The sequence below is a fragment of the Pelophylax lessonae genome (genome assembly GCF_965119305.1).
Source record: "Pelophylax lessonae genome assembly, chromosome: 4".
Taxonomy (NCBI): domain Eukaryota; kingdom Metazoa; phylum Chordata; class Amphibia; order Anura; family Ranidae; genus Pelophylax; species Pelophylax lessonae.
The window spans coordinates 222,331,445-222,354,224 of record NC_138771.1 but is presented as its reverse complement, the minus strand read 5'-3'; the positions used below and the strand labels follow the sequence as shown (position 1 = coordinate 222,354,224).

At 43.1% G+C, this 22,780-nt stretch overlaps 1 protein-coding gene across 5 annotated transcripts in view; it reads left to right on the top strand.

Moving 5' to 3' along the window:
* Positions 1 to 1,378: 1,378 nt before the first annotated feature.
* Positions 1,379 to 22,780, top strand: part of PTPRZ1 (protein tyrosine phosphatase receptor type Z1) — a 343,724-nt gene continuing 322,322 nt past the window's right edge. For 3 of the 5 annotated variants that reach the window (XM_082256064.1, XM_082256063.1, XM_082256062.1), the window contains exon 1: positions 1,394 to 1,788. In XM_082256064.1, coding sequence (XP_082112190.1) covers positions 1,725 to 1,788 — 64 coding nt within the window. In that variant the 5' untranslated portion in view covers positions 1,394 to 1,724. Of the gene's footprint in view, positions 1,789 to 22,780 lie in introns of all 5 variants that reach the window. The other 2 variants (XM_082256061.1, XM_082256065.1) reach the window with 2 other exon arrangements.

Here is a 22,780-nt window from a genome sequence, read left to right as displayed (position 1 = left end):
ATGATGAATATCCTATATAGACACATGTAATGATGAGTGTCCCATATAGACACATGTAATGATGAGTGTCCCATATAGACACATGTAATGATGAGTGTCCCATATAGACACATGTAATGATGAGTGTTCCATATAGACACATGTAATGATGAATTTCCTATATAGACAGATGTAATGATGAGTGTCCTATATAGACAGATGTAATGATGAATATCCTATATAGGCACATGTAACGATGAATATCCTATATAGGCACATGTAACGATGAATGTCCTATATAGACATATGAAATGATGAATATCCTATATAGACACATGTAATGATGAATGTTCTATATAGACAGATGTAATGATGAATATCCTATATAGGCACATGTAACGATGAATGTCCTATATAGACATATGAAATGATGAATATCCTATATAGACACATGTAATGATGAGTGTCCCATATAGACACATGTAATGATGAGTATCCTATATAGACACATGTAATGATGAGTGTCCCATATAGACACATGTAATGATGAGTGTCCTATATAGACACATGTAATGATGAGTGTCCCATATAGACACATGTAATGATGAGTGTCCTATATAGACACATGAAATGATGAATACCCTATATAGACACATGTAATGATGAGTGTCCTATATAGACACATGTAATGATGAATATCCTATATAGACACATGTAATGATGAGTGTCCCATATAGACACATGTAATGATGAGTGTCCCATATAGACACATGTAATGATGAGTGTTCCATATAGACACATGTAATGATGAATTTCCTATATAGACACATGTAATGATGAATTTCCTATATAGACACATGTAATGATGAGTGTCCTATATAGACACATGTAATGATGAGTATCCTATATAGACACATGTAATGATGAATTTCCTATATAGACACATGTAATGATGAGTATCCTATATAGACACATGTAATGATGAGTGTCCCATATAGACACATGTAATGATGAGTGTCCCATATAGACACATGTAATGATGAGTGTTCCATATAGACACATGTAATGATGAATTTCCTATATAGACACATGTAATGATGAGTGTCCTATATAGACACATGTAATGATGAGTGTTCCATATAGACACATGTAATGATGAATTTCCTATATAGACACATGTAATGATGAATTTCCTATATAGACACATGTAATGATGAGTGTTCCATATAGACACATGTAATGATGAGTGTCCCATTTAGACACATGTAATGATGAATGTCCTATAAGTGGTAGAGGAGGAGGTTTGCTGGTGTTCTGCCCAGCTCTGAGGATGAGGATAATCTGCAGGCAGGGTCCTTCCAGGTGATGAGTGCTGTCACTGCTGTCACTGCTGCTACTATTGAAGCTTCACCTTCCCTCTGCTCTCCTCTCCAGGGCTCCCTTCGCCTAAAAACTGCAGCCTAGAAAAGAAGCTTCAAAGGTGAACCAATCGCGTGTCGGGGGTGTGTCCTGGTGGCCAGAGTTAACCCTATGTGTCAGTGTAGAAGTCTGCTGTGGCTGAGAGGCAGCTCGTGCCTGGGGTGGCCGTGTTGATTGCTCGTTGCTGCTGTTCGCAGGGAGGCACAGAGAAAGGAAGAGCTGACCATGGAGCATTAAGCTGCACGTTGCTAAGGAATCTATCAGTGCTCTGGATCTACATTGCAATAGCCATCAGCTCTGTTCTCCCCCCACACCCCCCTAGAGACATGGAGATGTTAAATCTGCGCTGCCTCCTGGCTTGCCTTCAGCTCCTCTTCATCTGTCAAGTGGGTAAGTGATTGGAGAATAAATGAGGCTCCCTTTAACAAAGAAGGGTCCCCTGTTAGCTCCTAGGTCTAGGCTGTGGCTCTTAGGGACAGTGCTATGTGTGATGTGATGAGCCACCTATAGAATGTCATGTCCCCAGTATGTCCAGCCTATGGCCATGGACAGGTTTATCCGGCTTGCCACCGGTACAGAAGCCTTTTTGATGGCAGCCAGCGAGGTCAAATGCAAAGGGCTATTGTCGTGTCCTAATTGATTGCGTTCATGATACAATAGCTGTGTGTTTTATTGGCTGATCAATTATTCTGTATCCCTTCCTTCTGCGTGATGCCTAAACCGCCCCCGTGGCCTTGAAGTGGACGGTTCATTCTTGTACGAATGGTTAAACAAGAGAGCATCGTCCGCAATCAAACCTTGCCTGGCGCAGGAGTCGTGATATTGTTGCATAGCAAGCAATCAAATTCATTACCACACTTGGCTGACTTCTATTGTGCCGCACGCAGCGCGTATCTCTAGGGTTTTATTTGCACACCCTGCGTGTATCTCTAGGGTTTCATTTGCGCACGCTGTGCGTATCTCTAGCGTTTCATTTGCGCACGCTGCGCGTATCTCTAAGGTTTCATTTGCGCACGCTGCGCGTATCTCTAGCATTTCATTTGTGCATGCTGCGCATATCTCCAGGGTTTTATTTGCGCACGCTGCGCGTATCTCTAGCGTTTCATTTGTGCATGCTGCGCGTATCTCTAGGGTTTCATTTGCGCATTCTGCGCGTATCTCTAACGTTTCATTTGTGCATGCTGCGCGTATCTCTAGGGTTTCATTTGCGCACGCTGCACGTATCTATACGGTTTAATTTGCGCACGCTGCGTGTATCTCTAGCGTTTCATTTGTGCATACTGCGCATATCTCTAGGGTTTCATTTGTGCACGCTACGTGTATCTCTAGGGTTTCAATTGTGCACGCTGCACGTATCTCTAGCGTTTCATTTGTGCATACTGCGCGTATCTCTAGGGTTTAATTTGCGCACGCTGCACGTATCTCCAGGGTTTCATTTGCGCACCCTGCACGTATGTCTAGGGTTTCATTTGCGCACAACTCGTTTACAAGTCTACATTTTATTTGGGTAAAACTGCACAGCAGCCTGTAGCCCCCCAGTGGGCTGCCAGTTATGGCCATAGGAGCTCTTCCATCCATGGGTTGTCTACCTTTGTGTCCTTCTATGATGATCACCTGTGGGTCAGCGCTGTGCTGATTTGCCTCCGTCTCTCTGAACGTGAGCCATGCACAATCCAGCACATAAATCAGCTCTCTGGTATCTAATGGCAACAAAAGCTGCCGCCGCTAAAGCCATTCAGCGAGCATTGTCTGATGGCCAGATGGCGTACGCCAGGAAGCCACTTCTTCCCCCCATCTAGTAATATTTCAATTAATTCAACTTTTCCCTCTGAAACAATCTGAAGCTTATGGCGATTAGAAATATTTGGCAGCAGTAATTACCCACAACATTGTTACAGATGTTTAAAAATACAGTTCTTCAAGGCTCAATCCAATTTCCTAACATTTCCTTTTTTTATTGGGCTAAGCTCTAATCTTCATTAGAAGCTGGGAATTTTGTCATTTTAGTGCTGTAATAGGGAGTTAATTAGGATTTGTATCTGCCAGTGTATTGCTATTCTTCTTCAGTGCATTGCTTACCATTTAATTATTCCTTCATTGATATTATTTAGTAGCCACAGACAGGCTGGGGGTTTTTTTCCTCCCGAGGATGATGTTTAGACAAAGAACGGGGGAGATGTTTTTCAGTCCAACAAAGCAATGGATCATTTCAAACAGAAAACATACACAGGGTTTATTGCAATCAGATTCTTCAAATATAAGATTGATTATTGTATAAAAAGGATAGGTGACCCTGGTCTTTAAAGCCATATTAAACCCAAAAGCAACCATTTAGTATATTTCAGCTTACCATTTCTTACATATGATGGCTGTATTTGTTTTTTAGGCTTTCTTTCCCTTAATTTTCACCTGGCGATCTGGCCAGTAAGTCTGTTGTTTTTCAAAAGAACAAGCTCTCTGGATGAAGGAATCTGTTACAGGGATGAGACAAACAATTTAACACTGACAGGGGTGCTTACAATGAGCAGTTTTATTTATGTAAAACCTTTATCCCAAAAGGTTCCATACCTTAAATACTTTATCCTTAAAGTGATACTAAAGTCTCTTTTTTTTTTTGTTAAAAAAAATAAACATGTTTAACTTACCTGCTCTGTGATGTGGTTATGTACAGAGCAGCCCACATTCTCCTCTTCTCAGGTCCCTCTTTGGCACTCCTGGCCCCTCCCTTCTGTTAAGTGCCCCCACAGCAAGCAGCTTGCTATGGGGGCACCCAAGCCGAACCACAGCTCCCTGTGTCCTATCAGACACGGAGCCGCGGCTCAGCTCTGCCCCCTTTCTCTCCTCATTGGCTCACTGACTTTATTGACAGCAGCAGGAGCCAATGAAGAGAGGAGTCCCAGACAGCCGAGTCTCTCATGCAACATGGATCTAGACCAGGGGTCTTCAAACTATGGCCCTTTAGTTGTTCATAAACTACAATTCCCATCGTGCTTAATCATGTCTGTGAATGTCAGAGTTTTATAATGCCTCATGGGATGTGTAGTTCTGCTACAGCAGGAGGGCCGTAGATTGAGAATCCCTGGTCTAGACGGACCTCAGGTAAGCATAAGGAGGGCTGAATGGGGGGAGGGGCAGGGGGGAGGGTTGGGGTTCTGCACACATTAGGCTTTTTATCTTAATGTATAGAATGTATTAAGATAAAAAAAAAAAAAAAAACTGCTTTTAAAACCACTTTACAGTGAAGCTCCACCCAAAAGGGGAAGTTCTGCTATAAGCACTCCCGGCCCCCCATGCCACATTCAGCATGTCATTTTTTTTTTTTTTGGGAGGGAGCGGGTACCAAGTTTTGACAGGTACCCGCTTCCACTTCTAGGCGATCTGAGCAGAAGTTCTCTCCCCCTCCCTCTCTGCACTCTTCTGGGACCTGTCACAGGTCCCAGAAGATTGGCTGATCATTGCACAGTGCGCACCCGGCTGTGAAGCTACAAGCTGTCACAGCCGGGTGCTGGCAGTTGTATTGGGGAGAGGAGAGGGAAAGAATCGAGGGCTCAGACGGCCACATCACTGGATCCTGGGACAGGTGAGTGTGTTTATCAAAAGTCAGCAGCTACACTTTTTGTAGGTGCTGACTTTTATTAAACACAAAAACGACTAGAGCTCCTCTTTAACATGAAACTTCACTCTCCCAATCAACATTGATCATTTTTAATCAAAATCACATACCAAGTCGCACCCCATTGCTGCCAATAGAACCACTCAAAGTGTTGTTACTCAAGTCGCAGCAACTTTGAAAAAGGCTCCTGCACTACTTTTTTTGGTTTTGCACATAGAAGTCCCAATCTAAGGGTTGCCACCTGTCCAGGATTCACCCAGACAGACTGGATTTTGAATCATGTGTCTGGTTTTCAGTCCGCCTGAAAACCGGACACATAATTCAGATCGCACCATGGCTCCCTAAGATAGCTGGAGAGAGGATTGGGTGTTCTCCTCCCTCCAGCCTGAAGGAAGGCGATAGAGAGCCAGCGCAGCTCAGTGTCAGTGCGGCACTGTAGGGGAGTGAAGACTGGAGAAAGGAAGGAGGAGCTGTGTTATTTTCAGTTTTTGATCTGTGAGTACAGGGGGAGGACAACTTTAATGCATAGAGGGATACCAGGGGGTACCTTATGAAAAGGGGACTCTGATGTGGCACCTGATGTAAGGGGGACTCTGATGGGGGCACCTGATGTAAGGGGTTTGGATAGAGGCACCTGACATAAGGGGGCTATGAGGTGGGCACCTCACATAAGGGGACTATGAGGTGGGCATCTGATGTAAGAGGGACTTTGATGGGGGCACCTGACGTAAGGGTTTTTTTGATGGGGGCACCTGATGTAAGAGGGACTCTGATGGGGGCACCTGATGTAAGAAGGACTCTGATGGGGGCACCTGATGTAAGAAGGACTCTGATGGGGCACCTGATTGAAGGGGAGCTCTGATGTGGCACCTGATGTAAGGGGACTCTAATGGGGACACCTGATGTAAGAGGGACTCTGATGGGGGCACCTGATTTAAGAGGGATTCTGATGGGGACACCTGATGGAAGGGGGGGCTCTTATGAGGGCACCTGATGGAAGGGGGACTCTAATGTGGCACCTGATGTAAGGGAGACTCTGATGGGGGCACCTGGTGTAAGAGGGACAATGGTGGGGGCACCTGATGTAAGGGGGACTCTGATGGGGACACCTGATATAAGGGGGACTCTGATGGGGATACCTGATGTAAGGAGGGACTCTGACGGGGACACCAGCTGTAAAGGGGACTCTGATAGGGGCACCTGATGTAAGGGGGACTTTGTCCATAAGACAGGCTCAGCCCCATTCCCACCTCACTAGCAAATTAACAGCAGTGGGAGCCAGTGGCTCCTGCTGCTGCATCTCAGCCAATGAGGAGCCCCAGGACAGTTTCTGCTCTTGTGCACATCGCTGGATTAGGCTTTGGTAAGTATTAGGGGGGCTGAGGGAGAAGCTACACACTGAAGGATTTTTACCTACATTCATAGAATGCATGAAGATAAAAATCTGACTAGATATTCAGGTGATAACAGAGGGAGAGAAAAAAAAACCTAAAAAAAAAGAAAACTAATGCAGCCACCATATCTAATGATTGGCAAGCTGCAAAATACTACCATTTCTTATTTTAAATTTAATACTGCTTTAAGAACAGTGAACTAATAAGACAAATGTTTCAATCCTATTTGGTTATGAATTTAAAAATGTAATAAATAAGGGTTTTAATTAATAAGTGCATACATATAGTAAAAAGATCCACTTTTCTCCATGCAACATTCAGAGTAGTCACGGAAAGGTGATTTGTGATTGGTTCATATGTTTTGGTGTACTTTTAAACTGCCCATAAAGGGGCTGGTCTGAGGGTCTGATGCAACACTTTAATATTGAGGCCCACCCTTGATGTCTGTAGCATTTATTATTATTCATGGAGATTTTCCATCTTGCTTAAAATTCCTGTGTGGTCTTTCCCTCTAAAAAATGGGAAGGAAGGTGTTAACCATGCATGCTCTGCTTTTGTCCATTGGCCAAGTCACTTGAGAAGCAACAGCAGGTCCTGTTCCAAATGACAGGCAAATGCCACCCCACCCATGTTCTTGGAGATTTATCTGCCCTACATTACACCTAATGATATCGGGTAATTAAGGGCGAAACTTTAATCAAAGGCTGGGTATGGATAAATACCTAAAAATAATATAATAAATAATACAATAATAATAAGTGACTCTAAATTATATTATCATTTTCCAAAAATAATCCATACACATCTACTATGTAACAGCCCTGTAATTTATTTTCATAAAAACCTTTCCTACTGTGTTTTTCTGCCTCTATGTAGTGTCTTCTGTGAGCTCCCAAACCTTCCCTTTCCCTCGCTTTTTGTTTTGAATGAGCAATGCATGTTAGTAGCAGTCATGTGCACATTAAAAGTAGCATAGTCCATAGTCGCTAGTCCATTTCAGAGGTGAGCAAGAGAGGGTGACTACCTTCCTACATAGAGTTGGACCATGGAGAATAAACATAGCCACCCTCTAACAGGAAGCCAGATCACAGCAGGAAAAATGGAGGAGGAGGTGGAGAGCAATGAAGGTTCAAAGAGTTAAGAATACATGCTTAAATAGAATTTAAAGTTTTACTAAACCCACAACAGTAAAATCAGTCTGTATATGCAGTAAAGCATGCTTGTTATACTTACTCTGGAAGGGGTTAATCCTCTGCATTGTGTAAAAAGTCTGTTTGATCCTGTCTTCTCCTTCTTCCACTGTCCCCAATCTATTTGCTGATAGAACAGAGCCTTGGGGGCAAGCTGCACATGCTCAGTTTGGTGTGTATTACTACTTTTATATTTCCTGGGAGAGTGCATGTGATCAGCACAGGGCAAATCAGCACTGTCCAGACAGAGGGTCAGGGTCCTGCAGCCTCATTGAAGAAACAGGGGAGAAAGAAAACTCCTCCTACAAGCTTAAACCAGATACTGATAGAAGTCACAAGACTTCTATATGGTGCTGATGAGAAAAAGTATTTAGCAGTTTATATTTACTAAAAATGATTGCATTTTCACAGAGGCGTAACTAGAACCTTCAGGGCCCTGATGCAAGAAACCATGAAGGGCCCCCCAGACCCCTGGCCGGGGCCCTTACCTTCAAGCCCAGGGCTCTTCCCACTAATCCTGGGGCTCTTTACACTCATTGCATGGCCTTTTATTACGGTCCCGCAACAGGATTCTTTCACAGGTTCTGCAGTGGGCCCCCTTCCTGCAATCTTGTGGGCCCCCTTCCTGCAATCTTGGGACCTCCCCAGAGTGGTGCAATGCCAGGGTCCGGTCGCAAGTGTGACCTTTGCGATCCTGGAAGTTCACCCACTGGTTTGCTACCGGGCCCCCTGGAGCATGGGGCCCGGTAGCGATTGCAACCCCTGCAACCCCTGTAGTTACGCCCCTGCATTTTCATGTTCTGTGTACTGTGGGAGACCAGATATAGTGAATGCAGGGTCCTGGGTTTAATAACACTTAAAGTGTCACTTTAAAGTGAATAAATGTTGAGAGAAGTAAGGCCATTGCTAGCCTCCTAATGAAAATGCTATTTGCTTGGCTGTCTGACTTTTGAGCCACAGACCTGGAATAAGCACAGTGTTAATGAGTATGAGGAAGTGTCAGATTTTCATATCTCTACACTTACTCAAGATCTTTTAATTAGAAAGTTTGGAAAAAAAATGTTTGTGCACTCCTGTGCATCCTAATCTTTGACCTGAAACACCTATCTAAATTATTTAGGTATGAATATATTGGGCGGTGCAGTGGCTAAATGGTTAGCACTTCCACCTGACATCACTGAGGTTGTTGGCTAAAATCCCAACCATGGAGCTGCTTGCATGGAGTTTGCATGTTCTCCCTGCGCCTGCATGAGTTTCTTCCCACACTCCAAAGACATGCTAGGTTAATTGGCTCCTGTCTGAATTGACCCTAGTATGTATGAATGTGAGTTAAGGACCTTAGATTGCCAGCTCCTAGAGCAGCATTTTTCAACCGGGGTGCCTTCTGGGTAGGGGTGCACCGATCTGACTTTTTTTTGTCCTGATACCGATATCTGGCATTGTGTATCTGCCGATACCGATACTGGTACCGATCCGAAACTACACACATAAAGCATGCAGCTGCAGTACAGAGCAAAGCCGCTGCTTCATGTGTATGGCTCCTCCATTCACAGGCGGAGTGCATCTGATATCACTCCGCCTGTGAGCCGGACCTATACAGGAAGTAGCAGCTCCCATCCCATAATACTGCTACACCAAGTAAGGGATGGCTGAGCCTAGACTCAGCAAAACCGGATCGGCCCGTGGATCGGTTAATTTTACCAATCCCCGATCCAGCTATTGTGGCAGTATTGGTGCCGATATCCGATCCTAATATCGGATCAGTGCATCCCTACTTCTGGGTTCTTCTAGGGTGCCTTGACAAGATGCCTAAAAATTGTTCCTAATTGTCAAAAAAGTTTGGGGAAAAATGTACACGGTCATAGATATAGAAACTATTTTCTCCAGGAGAAGCGCCACATTCAGGGCAGAGCAATGCCTATCAAGAGGCAACATGAATTTATTGCGTTGCAGTATGCCAGCCTTTTTCAACCAGGGTTCCATGGCACCCTGAGATGCCATCTACATTCTTTAGAGGTGCCTAAAACTGCCCCAAAATTGTCAACAAACTAGTGGGTGGATCAGGTCTGCTTTTTGCATAAAGCCACAGGTTTTTGTTGTGCAGAATTACAATCTTTAGCACCATGCGGACCAGCTGCCGGCATCCTAACAACTGATGACACCATAGGTTGATAATGAGGACGTCGGGTGCCTGACAGTGTGCTTGTTTGCCCCTTTCCTGCTGCCCTCTGTCAGCGCTGAGTTTGCATTAGCAGAGTGGGGGGGGGGGGGGGAGAAACTGAGGGAGAAAAGAAAGTTTGGAATAGTAGTCAGTACCAATGTGTAAAGGTTGATGAATAAATCACCTTTAACGTTGGGTGTCCTACATGTGTGGATACTGCTGCAATATGTAAAGCTGTTAGTTTAGTGTTTTATATTAGAATGGGGTGCCTCAAGATTGTGCAGAATTTTAAAGGGTGCCTTGACTGTAATCAATAAATAACTAACCTAATAGATTTATTTAAATCGAAACCAAATTTTTTGTCAGCAGCTTTGGCTCCAGCATTTTGGACCAGGCTACCAATAAAAAACTAAATTTACATTTTAGTAGAAAAAAAAAAACCTTGACATAGTTGGGAAACACTTAGGCTCGGTTCACATTGGTGCGATGCGGGAAACCCTGCCAATCCACTGCAGGTTCCCGCATCGCACCCGACTCGCAGGCAGTTCATGCTGCCATATGCGAAATTCTGGGAGTGTCAATACAAAGTTAATGACACCCCAAGATTAGTTTTCATATTGCAGTATGACCTTTCAATTTGGATAGTAATCATGTTCACACCCATGCGATCCGATTCTGGTGCGGACCAAAAAAAGGGTCCTGTGCAACTTTGGTCTGAATTTGCATCGCAAAGACATCGCATGTGATTTGCACAGCAGTGTGGTGCGAATCACATGCAATGTCTTCCATTGCACCATTGTGAACCGGCCCTTATAATGCTTATACTTACCATATGGATATTTAACAGAATATTGTAAAACATAAACATGTGATGGAAGAACATCTAGCAGTATTTTTACATTCTGAAAGACATCAACAACCCAGCATCTAAAAGGGGCAAAAAAGGAGACATTTCTTTGTACATTGTGACCCATTTGATATTTGGATTTTTGTATAGTATAGTATCAAGCTATCTTTTCATTTTTTTTTCTTTTTTTATACTCATTGGTGCAGCTACATGTTCAAAAATCTCATTATAAATAAAAAAAAGTTTTTGGATTTTCTTTCTAAAATAAGGAATTTAATTTTCTTCTGGTGGTATTTTGTACTCAAATACAGCGTGTAAAATACCACTGTGTCTGTGTACAACAAGAGCAAATCTTTCTTTGAATGAGAAGACATTTGAGAATTTATGATTTAAAAATATTCCAGAAAACTTTTATTATATAGATATTTTGCTAGAGTAGCAGCAGCAACAATGCAAAAGATCAACATGGAGCAGGCACGGTGACCAGTGATAAACAGAAGCACTATCTGTCACTGTAAAAATGCATTAGGTGACAGGAGTAGAGCCGGTATGGGCAGTAAAAAGGTCCCTGAGCAACTAAAACTGGCTTCCTAAGAGAGAGACTGATAGAAAACGAGTGGATGTTTCTGCATTTTAAAGTAGTCTGCAGTCAGTCGGGGCTTCTCCTGGCTATGACCACATTGACTTCTGATGGAAGTGACAGTGGTATATTTTTTTGCGAAGGAAAAGTTGTCCAAGATGGTGGAAAGCCTTCTCTGCTCAAGTTGGGCGACTTAATAGCCAGGGGGCTGGATGTTGTGTTGTGGTTGTAATAAACAGAAAACCCCTGCAAGGGTAAATCCTGTGTGAACTTACATTTGTTAAATAATGTGGGCAAATTAAACTGGGTTGGTACATGCTCTCGATATGATGTTAATCTGTAGAACTTTCATCAAGGAATTGTATTTTTACACTTTTGTAGGAAACCTTAAGGGAGTGTGGGAGAGAAAATAACAGCAGCAATAGCTTGTAAAAGGAGAATCTTTATACCTGCCTATCTGGAGGCTTGTGTACCAGTCCCTCTCTTGAAGAGCTCCCACTGAAGATAGTGTAGTGTACATTTACTCACCATGCTCAGATGAAGTCAGAGGCCCCTGTAGCTCCTTTTCCTACAAACCCATTGGTTCCTTGACACACCCAGAGAAGATAGGTGTCTCTGTGCTGCATGATAAGACAGAGGTAGCAAGGCAAGTGGGGAGGTAATGGCCTCCCCACTATCAGAACTGGCAGCTGGGCCAGAGCCTATAGCATAATCTTTCTCAGCTACTGTGGGAAGCCCCTTCCTGACTGCTACCGGAGTACTCCAGTTCCAGTGGCGTGATTCAGCGTCCTTGGGCCTTGGTTCCCTCCAGCAGTTTACCTTTGTTATCAGAGCTACCCTGGACTGTGAGGGACATTGTCTATGGGGATAATTGCAAATAGTTGTCAGCTGGGCCAGAGCCTATAAGCATAATCTTTCTCTAAAAGGCCCAGCTACTGTGGGGAGCCCCTTCCTGATTGCTATCAAAGTACTCCAGTTCCAGTGGGGTGGTGCCTTGTCCTTGGGCCTTGGTTCCCTCCAGCAGTTCACCTGTGTTATCAGAGCTACCCTGGACTGTGAGGGTCATTGTCTGTAGGGATAATTGCAAGTAGCTGTGTTCTAAACTATTTTTTTTTTTTTAATCCAAGAAAAAACTTTATTGAAAGTTAAAACCATAGCATTTCCATACAATACAGTACACTGCCTGAGCGGGCCACCATTAAATTCAGCCTAACACAAATAACAGCCAAAAATTGAAGTGTTACACAGAAAGCATACAGCTGAATTGTCAAGATCTGCATTTAGGTATATAAGCAGATACAGATCTAATAGATTACAGTCACATAGATTGCATCTTCACCCAGTGTATACTTTCAACAACCTGTCTATAATAAGATCTACAAGTGCTAGCCAGGGAACATCTAACCAATGTACCGAAAAATTTTCGTACTTGCTCGGGCACCCTCTATGCTAATAAACATATTTATCCAACCTCAAATTACTGCCAACATCTTTAATCCATTCCCCGAAAATGGTCTTCCAACTTCCAGTGCACAAGTATTTGCTAGCCTGAGACAGGGCTTTTACAATCATCTCTCTAGTAGAGGCCTCCAAATCAAATTCGTCCAGCATACTAAGTAGACAGCATTTTGGGTCTCGGGGCAGGGATACCTGAAACACTAAATTCAGCATGTCAACCACCCCTTTCCAATATAGGTGTAATTTTGGACATCTCCATAGGAGATTATTTAAGTCACCATGGTCCCATTAGTATTTGGTGCATGTGGATACTGGCAGAATACCCATTTAATAGAGTCTGTGAGGAGTTTATTATACCCATAGTAGGATGTACAATTGGGTAAACCTGTGTCACATTATTCTAAACTGTTTTAGTGAAGTAGTAAATCTGAGCTTGACTTTCTGTTGTTATAGCGTTTTATAGAGACTATGCTTTGCAGCCATGCTACTCTGATTGAGTCACAGCGACTTTTCTGTGAAGGGTCCATGTTTTTTCAGCTTTGATTATTCCGCTGTGTATACATGTTTTCTGCCATCCTCCACCTGTTTTGCAATATTGCTTCTACATTGTACATGTTTAGTAAACTGCAAATTAGATTTAATTTCTATCTGATCATTCAGTTGATTACCCATTCTGTTAAAAACCCATACTGTCAAAATACTATTCAACATGTGTGGTAAATAGCATGTCTCCCCTGCTGGTCACTGTGCTTCCCCCTGCTAACTCCCGTATCACTGTAGGACCCAGTAGTGATGCAGGGGTTGGTGGGAAGAACCACAGTCGCCAGCAGGGGACACACGATTCTACACTTCTATAACATCATCAGTGAGATTTCTTCAAAAAATCAAAATGTAAGCTCACCAGCACCCAGATAGGTAAGAATAAATGCTTCTTTCACAGGCTTTTGCTGCTGTATCCCCCCCAATGTTGGTTTGTTGTCTTGTTGTCAGCACTCTTTCTAATTTAAAGATGAGAGATAATACAATTAATTCCCAGTTCTCCTTACTGGTGAACACGGTCCCTTTTTAGAAGTAATAAGCAATCCTAAACGAGTATTTGCTGGTCTTAAAAAGAAAACTCTTCCTCTCTGCATTGCTTGTGGTGCACACTGTAGGTAATAAACCATGTCCCTTGCTTGTAGATGTGGTCACAAAAATATACAACATGGTTGGTATTTGTTATCCAGAAACAACAGCAAAAAAATATTTTGAGGCTGGATTCTTTTCAAGAAAACAGATTGTTAGAGTGTTATACCATTCCTTCAATACCCACAACTATTGAATCATATTATTTATTTTATCATATATTCAAACATATTGAATCAAGCTGGTCGTCTTCCCTATCACCAGTTTTGCCTCTTACTCTAAAATTGGTCACTAATTAACCCTAAAGGTGAATAGTCCTAATACCTTCGGCCCATATGTATATGTGATAGTGACCATGTTACTAACCCCAAGCCATTTGTACCACGTTAATAGACCACTTGAATAAAATCAGAAGTGAGAAAAACTGCTCTGTCAAAAGGCTCCAATAAAATGTGAGACTTACAAGAGTGTACAGTATATTGGGATGTTGGGGACAGAACATTACCAGAAAGTGACTCTGATCACAAAATGAAAAAATTGGCCTATAGGAAACAGGAATGGTAATTGTGCCCAAGCCATACTCTGAAAATTGAATGAAATCCCTCCTAATAGCAATGCTAAAGTTTTGTCTAGGCCCTTCTGTGCTTTGAGTCTCATAGCTGTAAATCTGCAGTATGAGATTATCTAAGGCACTGCTGCCTCTGATATATATTATTTCCACAGCACTTTCACTTTAAATCATCTTTTTGCTGTTTGGACTACTGCTGTTCACTTGCTGGCCATACACGCACAGAAATTCGGCCGAAAATGGTCGTTTTAGGAAAGATCGTTTGAAAATCGGACCGTTAGTGAACACAAGTTTACCAACGATTTTGATCGTGTGCCCGGCTAATGTCGATGGATCCATAGCGAAAACTTTTATTGTTTCTACAAAAGTTGTTAAGTGTATGGTAAAATTGAAACGAAAATAATATTCTGACTGGTATTGTACATGTTATCGAACGATCATTATGATTATGTAAAAGAGTTTATTCTGTAAGTTAGTGGCCAATTCGCTTTCAACTGACGAATAATCGTTCAGTCTGCAAATGGCCGAAATTCTGTGCGTGTATGGCCAGCATAAGCGCCCACAAACTGGCCCTTGTATTAAACGTCATTACTCTACTCACAGTACTGTCCTGAAATCGTGCAAATCCTATTTCACCAATAAAGTGCAGTAAACTTGTTCACAGAAAAAATGTGCCACAAATATATTGTACCGTCATACAATACTACCTATTAAAGTCCAAAAAATAAATGCCCATATGTGAAATATTCTCAGTAAATCAAATATATTAAAGTGCTTTAAAAAATTCTTCATATGGTGCTCCATATACAAGGTGCTTCAGTGCAGCTCATATGTGCATACATAAAGTGCCTCTGTGCAACCTATACGTTTTCCATGCTTAATGAAACAATGTGCCTTATAACACTCACCAGATGTCTTGAACTTTGTGCTTTTCAGCTCCAAAGTCTCCATAGGCTTGTGATGTTACCCTCCCAGGTCTTTGCAGGGATAAGGCAGCTCCTCCCCTCCTCTACTGCTTCACTCCTCCAACACTCTCCTTCAACCACTGTACATCCGATCCTCAGATGTCATACAAGGGGATAGAAAGGGGCCCACATAGCATAATTCCATTTTATTAAAAATAAAATTTCAAAAATGACATAGTTCCACTCACTTGTAAAAGGTAAAACAACTCTATAAGGCCAGGAAATGCCACTGTGGCATGCGTTCCACTGGCTGGAAATGATGTCACCGGATAGCCCCAACCAACCCGTTTACCCAAAAAAGTCAGGAGTCAATCAGGAGTCTTCAAAGGTGCCCAAGCCATACCGTGAATATTGAATTAAATTCCTTGTAATAGCAGTGCTGATGTTTTGTCTAGGCACTTCTGTGCTTTGAGTCTCATAGCTGTAAATCTGCAGTATGAGATTATCTAAGGCACTGCTGCCTCTGATATATATTATTTCCACAGCACTGTCACTTTAAATCATCTTTTTGCTGTTTGGACTACTGCTGTTCACTAAGCGCCCACAAAAAGGCCCTTGTATTAAATGTCATTACTCTATTCACAGTACTGTCCTGAAATCGTATAAAGATTCCTATTTTACCAATAAAGTGCAGTAAGCTCATTCACAGAAAAATTCTGCAACAAATATAGTGTACCAGGATCGTCATACAATAATACTAATTAAAGTCCAAAAAATAAATGCTCATATGTGAAATATTCTCAGTAAATTAAATATATTAAAGTGCTTTAAAAATTCTTCATATGGTGCTCTGTATACAAGGTGCTTCAGTGCAGCTCATATGTGCATACATAAAGTGCCTCTGTGCAAACTATACGTTTTCCATGCTTAATGCAACACTCTGTGCCTTATAACACTCACCAGATGTCTTGAACTTTGTGCTTTTCAGCTACAAAGTCTCCATAGGCTTGTGATATTACCCTCCTGAGTCTTTGCAGGGATAAAGCAGCTCCTCCCCTCCTCTACTGCTTCACTCCTCCAACACTCTCCTTCAACCACTGTACATCTGATCCTCAGATGTCATACAAGGGGACAGAAGGGGGGCCCACGTAGCATAATTCCATTTTTTTTTTAAATGGCATAGTTCCACTCACTTGTAGAAGGTAAAACAACGCTATAAGCCTAGGAAATGTCACTGCTGCATGCGTTCATCTGGCCGGAATGATGTCCCTGAATAGTTCCACCCAACGCGTTTCACCAGCCAATAAAGAGTCTTCAGAGGTGCCCAAGCCATACTGCGAAAATTGACTTAAATTCCTCCTAATAGCAGTGCTGATTTTTTGTCTAGGCCCTTCTGTGCTTTGAGTCTCATAGCTGTATATCTGCAGTATGAGATTATCTAAGGCACTGCTGCCTCTGAGTCTTTCCAGATTTTAGTGATGTCACTAATGTGCTGCTCACTTTTTTTCTTGTCGGAGGGAAAGCTGTACCTTGGAACCTACAGTGCAAAGATCAGCTGCAGGGAGACCACATGCAATACTGTTCTATCTGACCAGTTCCTTGACATTTGTTTGCCTTTTTGGACACAGCTTAGCTTACACAGTTCATATCCTGTTAAGGTGGTACAAAATCTTAAAAATTAAAAAAAAAACCTACCTTGAGCAAACGGACATTATCTGAGCCTGCAGAATCTATTCATTTATCTCCATTTATTAAATTACACATGGGTACTAAATATCCTTGATACAACTCTAGGGGGGAAATAGATACATCAGTAAAGCCATAACCATATTTTGAAAAATATATTTCAAACATTTAGTATTGAAACATATATAGACCTTTCTTTTAGTTGGTTCACATCCCTTTTGCAGGCACGCAGCTTACTAATTAGGTGCCATGCGCTTTGGTACAGCATGATTTTTAACCACTTTACCACTAGAGGATTTTGCTGTCTTACGTCTGGGCCATTTTTTGCGATTCGGCACTGTGCGAATTTAACGGACAATTGCGCGGTCGTGCGACGCTGTACCCAAACAAAATTTACGTCCTTTTTTTCCCACAAACAGAGCTTTCTTTTGGTGGTATTTGATCACCTGTGCGATTTTTACTTTTTGCGCTATAAACAAAAAAATGCGTTTATTTTGAAAAAATAACAATATTTTTCACATTTTTTTATATGAAATTCCCCCCAAAAAATGTAAAAATCAAATTTTTTTAAAACTTTTGGCCAAATCACAATAAGCGTATTTTGATTGGTTTGCGCAAAATTTATTGCGTTTACTAACAAAGGGAAAGATTTCTGTCATTTTTGGTGTTTTTTTTTTAAAGCGTAATTGCGGCGATCTGCGATTTTTTTGCGGGACTGCGACATTGCGGCGGACAGATCGGACCCTTGACTGACATTTTTGACACTTTTGGGGGTACCAGTGACATTACTGCAGTAATCAGTGCTATATATATGCACTGTTACTGTAAAAATGACACTGGCAGGGAAGGGGTTAATTTTATTGGAGAGGGAGGGGTTAATGTATGCCTGGTGCTTACTAACGTGTGGGGGGGGGGGAGGTGACTGTGTGACACAAGGACAGATCGAGGGTTCAACTATGCTGAACCCTGCAATCTGACCCTGTCACTTCAGAGATCCGCCCGCTTGTGTTTACACAGGCGGGCGGATCTCCACACTCGATTCCCCGACGATCGCAATCGCCGCTGCTCCTCCCCTGGCCCGACTCCCGCTGTGACTGAAAACTCGCCGCCGAGAAAGGGGAGTGTCTGACGACGTAGGTCTACGTCGTCAGACGATAACGAACCACTTTGCCGCAGTAGGCTCAACGTGAGCAGACGGCAAGTGGTTAAAAAGGGTCATGCACTATTTTTGTACAATTCCAGTTCCCTATATTTAAATAAATGGGCTGCCTAAATGTGGTGTGCAAAATTGCACACAAATATGCATATACCGACGCATATGCATATGTGTGAACAGAGCCTAAATCTGTGGTAAGATCAAGGATAGTATGGAAAATACAATAGACGTTTTAAACCAAGCAGCATACATCTGTCACTACTCAATCTACAGTAAACTGTAATCTGATATCTACATGTTGTGGTATCCCTGTAACAGATTTTGGATAGTCCAATGTTTCAAAGTTCATTTTGCATAATGAAGCATGCAGTAGGAGGAATAATACTTCCCAGGTGCAGCAGGAAGGGTCTGTGGGCTCGGTTACACCATGTACAGTAAGCAATCTATATTCTGAGCACCCCTGCACCTGTATGGTGTGAACAGGGCTCATAAAAAACAATTATTTATTTTTCGTTCATTGACAGACACAGCTCCTTATATTCTTAACCATTGGGTTATACTGCCCCCTACAGGAATAGGACACAAGGTAGAAAAAAAGTCAGTCTAACGCCCACGGGGGTATACTCTCTCTCTCTGCTATAGGCACTTTTTTTTCTGCCTAGTCAGGAGTAAGGACTGCAACTCGTCTCCTGCTGTCATGATGGCCATCCCTCGCAGGTGGATGCCGGGCCTGATGGTATCTACCTTCGAGGCGGTTCCGTTTGCACAGTTCCATACAAGGTACAAGGTCCATGCAAAGGGAGATTCTGGCCAAATGGGACAAGACTCCACAGTCTCTAGACAATCAGATCCGGCTGAGTCGGGGAACGAAGGAGTCCCCGATATGGTGGCTTCGTTCTCCAGCGCTTCAGCTGGGCAAATCCTTCCTCCCCTTGTATTGGACAGTGGTCACCACGGATGCCAGCCTGTCCAGCTGGGGAGGCGTCCTCGGCAAGCATTCTGCTCAGGGGATCTGGACGCTTGAAGAGTTCAGACTACTGATCAATATCTTAGAACTCCAAGCGATCAGACTGTGTCTGGACCATGGGACGGATCGTCTTCAGGGTTGTACAGTGCGCATTCAATCTGACAAATTACACGGCTGTGGCTTATATCAATCACCAAGGCGGCACAAGAAGTGTCCTTGCGACTCTGGAGGTAGCCGGCTTTCTAAGGTGGGCAGAATGGTTTGTTCCAGCCCTCTCCACCGTACACATTCCTGGGGTGGAAAATTGGCAGGCGGATTTCCTCAGTCGGCAGGCATTGGACCAAGGGGAGTGGTCCCTTCATCTGGAGGTATTTCATTAACTGTGTTTTCAGTGGGGCACCCCCAAGGTGGATCTGTTGGCATCTCGGCTCAACAGAAAGGTGCAGAGGTTTGTGGTCAAGGGATTCTCTGGCAGATGCCACAGACGCGCTGGTGGCCCAGTGGGGTCAGTATCGTCTGATTTTACACCTTCCCTCCTCTCAAGCCTTGCCAAAACTTCTCCGCAGGATCGAGGCAGAAGGGATTCCGGTCATCTTAGTGGCTCCAGACTGGCCTCGCTGGGCTTGGTATGCTGATCTGGTACGCCAATGTTCCTTGGAAGCTTCCTCTCAGGGAGGATCTGCTGTCGCAAGGACCGATCTTCCATCCTGCTTTACAGTTGCTGGCTTTGACGGCTTGGCTGTTGAACACCAGGTACTGAAGGATAGGGGTTTATCTGATCAGTGATTCCTATCCTGTTGAAAGCTAGGAAATCTACTTCTAGGAAGATCTACCATCATACGCGGAAGACGGGGGGTTGAACAGAAATAGGCCTTGAGTACCATCAAGAGCCATGTGTCGGCTTTGGCGGTCTTCTTTCAACGACCATTGGCCACACACTCCATGGTGCATACCTTTCTTCAGGGTGTCCGATATTTGGTTCCTCCAGTGCGGGTTCCGTTGCCGCCTTGGGATCTCAATTTGGTGCTTTTGGTTCTCCAGAAGCCTCCCTTTGAGAACCTTCTGGAGATTCCCCTGCTTAGGCTGTCCCAGAAGGTGGCCTTTGTGGTGGTTATCACCCCTGCACGCAGGGTGTCGGAACTTACGGCATTATCCTGTCATTCACCTTACCTGGTGATTCACAAGGATTAGGTGATTCTTTGTCTCTGTCTGTCGTTCCTCCCAAAGGTTGTCTCTGATTTTCATTTGAATGAAGACATTGTGTTGCCTTCCCTGTGTCCCAGGCCTAAACATCTGAAGGATATTGCCCTTGATGTGGTCCAGGCAATTAGGGTGTACCTTGCAGCTACAGAGTCTTTCAGGAAGTCAGACTCTCAATTTGTGCTCATGGATGAACCTAGTAAATGGTTGTCCACTTCTTCTGTGACCATTTCCAGATGTATGAGACAGACGTTGATTCAGGCCTATTCCATCAGGGGTCAGGTTCCTCCTTTCCCTGTCAAGGTGAACTCTACTAGGGTGCTTAGTGCCTCCTGGGCTTTCCGTCATCAGGGATCAGTGACACAGGTTTGCAAGGCGGCCACCTGGTATTCGGTGCACACTTTCACACAGTTCTACAAAGTGAGTGTGTTGGCATCTGCGGAGGCTTCTATTGGCCGCATGGTTTTGCAGGCTGCTGCTTTAGACGACCTCTTTTTTTTTTTTTTGAAGAAAACTTTATTTGGTTATTCATTAGTAAAACGGGTACAAGAGTACATGCAAAGGAATAAATTCAAATGTGGTAAAACATTACCAATGTATTGAAAATAAGACAACATGGGAAAGGGGGAGGGAAGAGGAAGAGAGGTATAGAGGGAGAGAGCAGAAAGGGAAAGGGAGAAAGAGGGTAAAAGGAGGGTGTATTGTTTTTTTCAGGTGGGCTTTAGTTGTCTTGGTTGAGCTCCTGTTGCCTGGTTGGCTACTGTTTAGCCCGGGGAATTTTTTTACTGTTCCCACCCCTCATGTTTTACACTGCTTTGGGATGTCCCAATGGTTAAGAATATCAGGAGCTGTGTCCATCAATGAACGAAAGAGAAAATGGAATTTTTGACTTACCGTAAAATCCATTTCTCTGAGGTTTATTGATGGACACAGCACCCACCCCTCTATGGAGTTGTAATTTTTCTGACACTGCTTGTAACTAAACTGAATGCCTACAGCAGAGAGAGGGAGTATACCTCCTGGGACTGCCCTGTAGAGGGCAGGAAAACCCAAGAATATCAGGAGCCGTGTCCGTCAATGAACCTCAGAGAAATTGATTTCACGGTAAGTCAAATATCCCATTAACCTATGTGCGCAGTTCACACTATACAAGTGCACCTCAACAGACATATTGTTAATAATCCCTAAATATGGAGGCAAATGGGCTTGGAGCAAGATAGATATACTGTAAAAGGGGTGCATTAACATAAGCCTCTCTTTGTAAGCTATAGCTGCCATTTTTTGAGTCCAGTGTTTAAAATGAAAGAAGCTCTCTTATTTGTTGTTACGGGTATCAAAAAGTTTTTATTGTTTGCTATTCATACATAAGCCCTTAAAGTGGAAGTCCAGGCTAAACCTCTCTATTTCATCCTAAATCTGCTTCCAGGCTAAACCTATCTATCTCTACCTAAATCTGTTTCCACCCCCCCCCCCCCCTACAAACGCCTATACTAACCACCTTGTAGAAGAAGGTGTCTGTACTTGCCTATTCTCAGGGCGCTCTGTTCCGGTTACATGAGCAGCTGGCTTCAAAGGAGAGAAGAGAGCAGCGACAATGGCTACAATGCCTTGGTGGTGATGTCACCCATAGACTTCTTATGGGGCATCCATTGTCAGCTGTCCCTCCTCTCCCCTGATTCTGTCACTTGGAGCCAATCACGTGGCCAGACTGGAGCATAGGTATATAAGCATCTTCCGTTTACAGGGTAATTAGAACAGGAGTTAGAATAGGGATGAGAGCAAATCTAAAATTAGATAGATTTAGCCCAGACTTCCACTTTAAGACATATAAGTAGCTATCAAGTCATTCAGCCAACCATTGTTGTCCTTAAGCTGGCCATAGTTGAATCAAAATTTGGTCGGTTCAGCAGGGACAAGCCCGAATTTTTATCCATCAATGGCCATTTTCACTCGACAGAGGTTGATGTAATGAATGACTTCTCTTAAACAGAATGTTGGAAATGGAATCTTTCTCATTCGATCAGGGCTAGCAGCAAATCAGCTGCAGCGCTAATCAGTGTATTCTGATACCAGAGTCCCCCCTGTCAAGATACAACAGCACAGCGAGGAGGATTCCTCTATCCACCCCACTTTTGTGGATAAGGAAACCCCCTACATCCTATGGGCTAAAAAAAAAAAAAAACAGCCATCTATGGCCAGCCTTTACTGTATCAGTTTTGGGTGGACTGAACTTTTAGGGTAAGGCGTATAGCCCAAAATCAAAATAAGAAAAAAACTGTTTTAAATGTGATATTTTTTTGCTTAAGCGGGTAAAATTAATATTTTTTTTTTGTGTTCTGGCAAAGTTTGTTTTATCATCTGTTTTGCTCTCATCGTTTTTTGTCACACGGTGAGTTATTTTCTTAGACATTTCAATGGAACTAAAATGTTCAAAGAAATAAAGCAAACATAAATGAGTGCAGCAAACAAAAATGACTTTTTACAAACATTTCTGAAGGTACACCTGCCCTGTTGTACTGACAATGTAGCTTC